The sequence below is a fragment of the Babylonia areolata genome, chromosome 13 (genome assembly GCF_041734735.1).
Source record: "Babylonia areolata isolate BAREFJ2019XMU chromosome 13, ASM4173473v1, whole genome shotgun sequence".
Taxonomy (NCBI): Eukaryota; Metazoa; Mollusca; class Gastropoda; order Neogastropoda; family Buccinidae; genus Babylonia; species Babylonia areolata.
This window is the reverse complement of record NC_134888.1, coordinates 21113629-21116848: the sequence shown is the minus strand read 5'-3', so window position 1 is coordinate 21116848 and position 3220 is coordinate 21113629. Positions and strand designations below refer to the sequence as shown.

General features: G+C 46.9%; 1 protein-coding gene across 1 annotated transcript in view; it reads right to left on the bottom strand.

Annotated features, from left to right (window-relative positions):
• The window catches only part of LOC143288874 (uncharacterized), a 20081-nt gene extending 19273 nt beyond the window's left edge, over positions 1 to 808 (bottom strand). Inside the window, exon 1 of the mRNA XM_076597531.1 lies at positions 764 to 808. Within this exon, the coding sequence (XP_076453646.1) occupies positions 764 to 793 (30 nt within the window). The 5' untranslated portion in view covers positions 794 to 808. The remainder of the gene's footprint in view (positions 1 to 763) is intronic.
• Between the last annotated feature and the right edge of the window lie 2412 nt (positions 809 to 3220).

Genomic DNA, 3220 nt, shown 5'->3' with positions numbered 1-3220 from the left:
ACCGAACGCTAACATGGATCACAGGATCTTTAACGTGCGTATTTATTTGATCTTCTGCTTGCATATACACATGAAGGGGGTTCAGGCACTAAGCAGGTCTGCACATATGTTGACCTGGGAGATCGTAAAAATCTCCACCCTTTACCTTTACCCACCAGGCGCCGTCACCGTGATTCGAACCCGGGACCCTCAGATTGACAGTCCAACGCTTTAACCACTCGGCTATTGCGCCCGTCAGTCCTGGGATTCGATCCTGGTGAGTTAAGGATGATGGATTTTATATAAATAATATATATATAATTTATACATATACATACTTAACTCCTACTCTTTAAGAGATTTTTTTTTTTAAAGAAGAAGGAAATACGTTCACTGTCCCACGTTATGCAGAATCTAACACAGAACCCAGACAGCGAAAATAAAACAACAGCGACGCGTTTCCCACCTTGGGAATACTTAACTCCTACTCTTTAAGAGATTTTTTTTTTTTAAGAAGAAGGAAAAAAGTTCACTGTCCCACGTTATGCAGAAAATGTGTATGGATGAAACTAACGTGGACTACTTTGTGAAAAATAAGAAAAGCAGGATGAACAGACAGACAGAAGCACACGAAAGGTTCGTGGCGGAAGATGACTTGCATTTCATCTCATAAAAGTATCCATTATCATTCATTCATCATCTTTTACGTTCCTTTCACTGAGAAAGAAAACAAAACAAAACAAAAAAGATATATATATATATATATATATAATTATATACTCACATAAATGTTTCCCCTCTCCTTATCCCTCATTTTTCTTTTGTTTTCATCTTCTGTTTAAGGGAGGAAGGTGGCAGAATGGTTAAGACGCTCAGCTGCCAATACAGAGTTCGCCGTGAGGATATAGGTTCGAATCTCGTTCTCGCCCTTTCTGTGCCAAATTAGTTTAACCGGAAAATCAAAACTGAGCGTATAGTCTTTCGGATGAGACGATAAACCGAGGTCCCGTGTGCTGCTAGCACGCACTTGGCGCACTGAAAAAGAACCCATGACAACAAAAGTGTTGTCCTCTGGCTAAAATCATGTAAAAGAAATCCACTCTGATAGGTACACAATATATATATATGCTTGCGCTCAAGGTCTGACTAAGCACGTTGTGTTATGTTGCTGTCACAGGCAACTGCCTAGCGGATGTGGTGTAGCGTATATGGATTTGTCGGAACACGGTGACCGGCCGCCACTTCAGTTGAGAAACTAAAACTGAAACTGTATAACTGACTTTCCAACATACCTTTGTTGCTGTTGTTTTTTCTGGGTTTTTTTTTTTTTTTTTTTTTTTTGCCCCGTCTCAAAATCCTGTTTATCCAGGCTCACTTTGTCCCGTGACAGTGAATGATAACAGGCGGCGCACGCGATTGTTGGTGAGACTGAGAGAGAGGAGGTGGGGGAGGGGTGGGAGAGGGGTGCTGGGGAGTGGGGTGGGGGGGGGGGAGGGAGATAGAGAGAGAGAGCTGAGGGTGGGTGGGGGGGTGGAAGGGGAGGTAATGAAGCGCAAGGGATGCGCCGTGCAGGATGTGTCGTGTCGATGACAGGGGTCTTATCAGTGTGAACTGAAAATCCGCTTCCCCGGCCTTCTCTGTGCTTCCTGTGTGTGTGTGTGTGTGTCAGATGCGTGGCGTGGTGTGGTGTGGTGTGGTGTGGTGCACTTTGGTGTCGTGTTGTGTGGTGTGGTGTGGTGCAGTTTGGTGTGGTGTGGTGTGGTGTGGTGTGGTTCTGTGTGGTGTTGTGTTGTGTTGTGTTGTGTTGTGTGTTGTGTTTATGAGTCTGAGTGGGGGTGAGGGTGAGGGTGAGGGTACAGGGGGGAAACGGGGGATGTGTGTGTGTGTGTGTGTGTGTGTGTGTGTGTGTGTGTGTGTGTGTTTGTGTGTGTAAGTGAGAGAGTGTGTGTGTGTGTCAGTGTGTGAGAGTGTGACTGAGTGAGTGTGTGTGTGTGTGTGTGTGTGTGTGTGTGTGTGTGTGTGTGTGCGCGCGCGCGCGTGTGTGTGTGTGTGTGCGCCTGTCTGTATTCTAAGCTTATGAGAAAAACAAGGATATTAATGAAAAGTAAGGGACAAAACTCGTTACAGAAGCCTGTCTGATATTGAGGCAGATCAGACGGTCTCCTTTCCCCTGGGTTGCTCCTCGTGTGAGAGGGGCGGTGGGGGGGTTCTTGTTTTCTGTTTTTGTGAGGTGTGTGTGTGTGTGTGTGTGTGTGTGTGTGTGTGTGTGTGTGTGTGTGTGTGCGAGAGCGCGCGCGCGGGAGGGTGTAAGGGATGATCTTGGAAGAAGATTCGAGGAGAAAGAAAAAGAAGAGTAGAAGGAGAGCCTAGTGAGTCAGTGAGGATAGTGAGAGGGAAGAGAGAATGAGTGAGAGTGGGAGAGAGAGAGGAAGTCAGTGAGGATAGTGAGAGGAAGAGAGAGAATGAGTGAGAGTGGGAGAGAGAGGAAGTCAGTGAGGATAGTGAGAGAGAGAGACTGAGTGAGAGTGGGAGAGAGAGAGGAAGTCAGTGAGGATAGTGAGAGGAAGAGAGAGAATGAGTGAGAGTGGGAGAGAGAGGAAGTCAGTGAGGATAGTGAGAGGAAGAGAGAATGAGTGAGAGTGGGAGAGAGAGGAAGTCAGTGAGGATAGTGAGAGGAAGAGAGAATGAGTGAGAGAGGGAGTCAGTGAGGATAGTGAGAGGAAGAGAGAATGAGTGAGAGAGGGAGTCAGTGAGGATAGTGAGAGGGAGAGAGAATGAGTGAGAGAGGAAGTCAGTGAGGATAGTGAGAGGAAGAGAGAATGAGTGAGAGAGGGAGTCAGTGAGGATAGTGAGAGGAAGAGAGAATGAGTGAGAGAGGGAGTCAGTGAGGATAGTGAGAGGGAGAGAGAGAATGAGTGAGAGTGAGAGAGAGAGGAAGTCAGTGAGGATAGTGAGAGGAAGAGAGAATGAGTGCGAGAGGGAGTCAGTGAGGATAGTGAGAGAAAGAGAGAATGAGTGAGAGTGGGAGAGAGAGGAAGTCAGTGAGGATAGTGAGAGGAAGAGAGAATGAGTGAGAGAGGGAGTCAGTGAGGATAGTGAGAGGAAGAGAGAATGAGTGAGAGTGGGAGAGAGAGGAAGTCAGTGAGGATAGTGAGAGGAAGAGAGAATGAGCGGAGTCAGTGAGGATAGTGAGAGGAAGAGAGAATGAGTGAGAGTGGGAGAGAGAGGAAGTCAGTGAGGA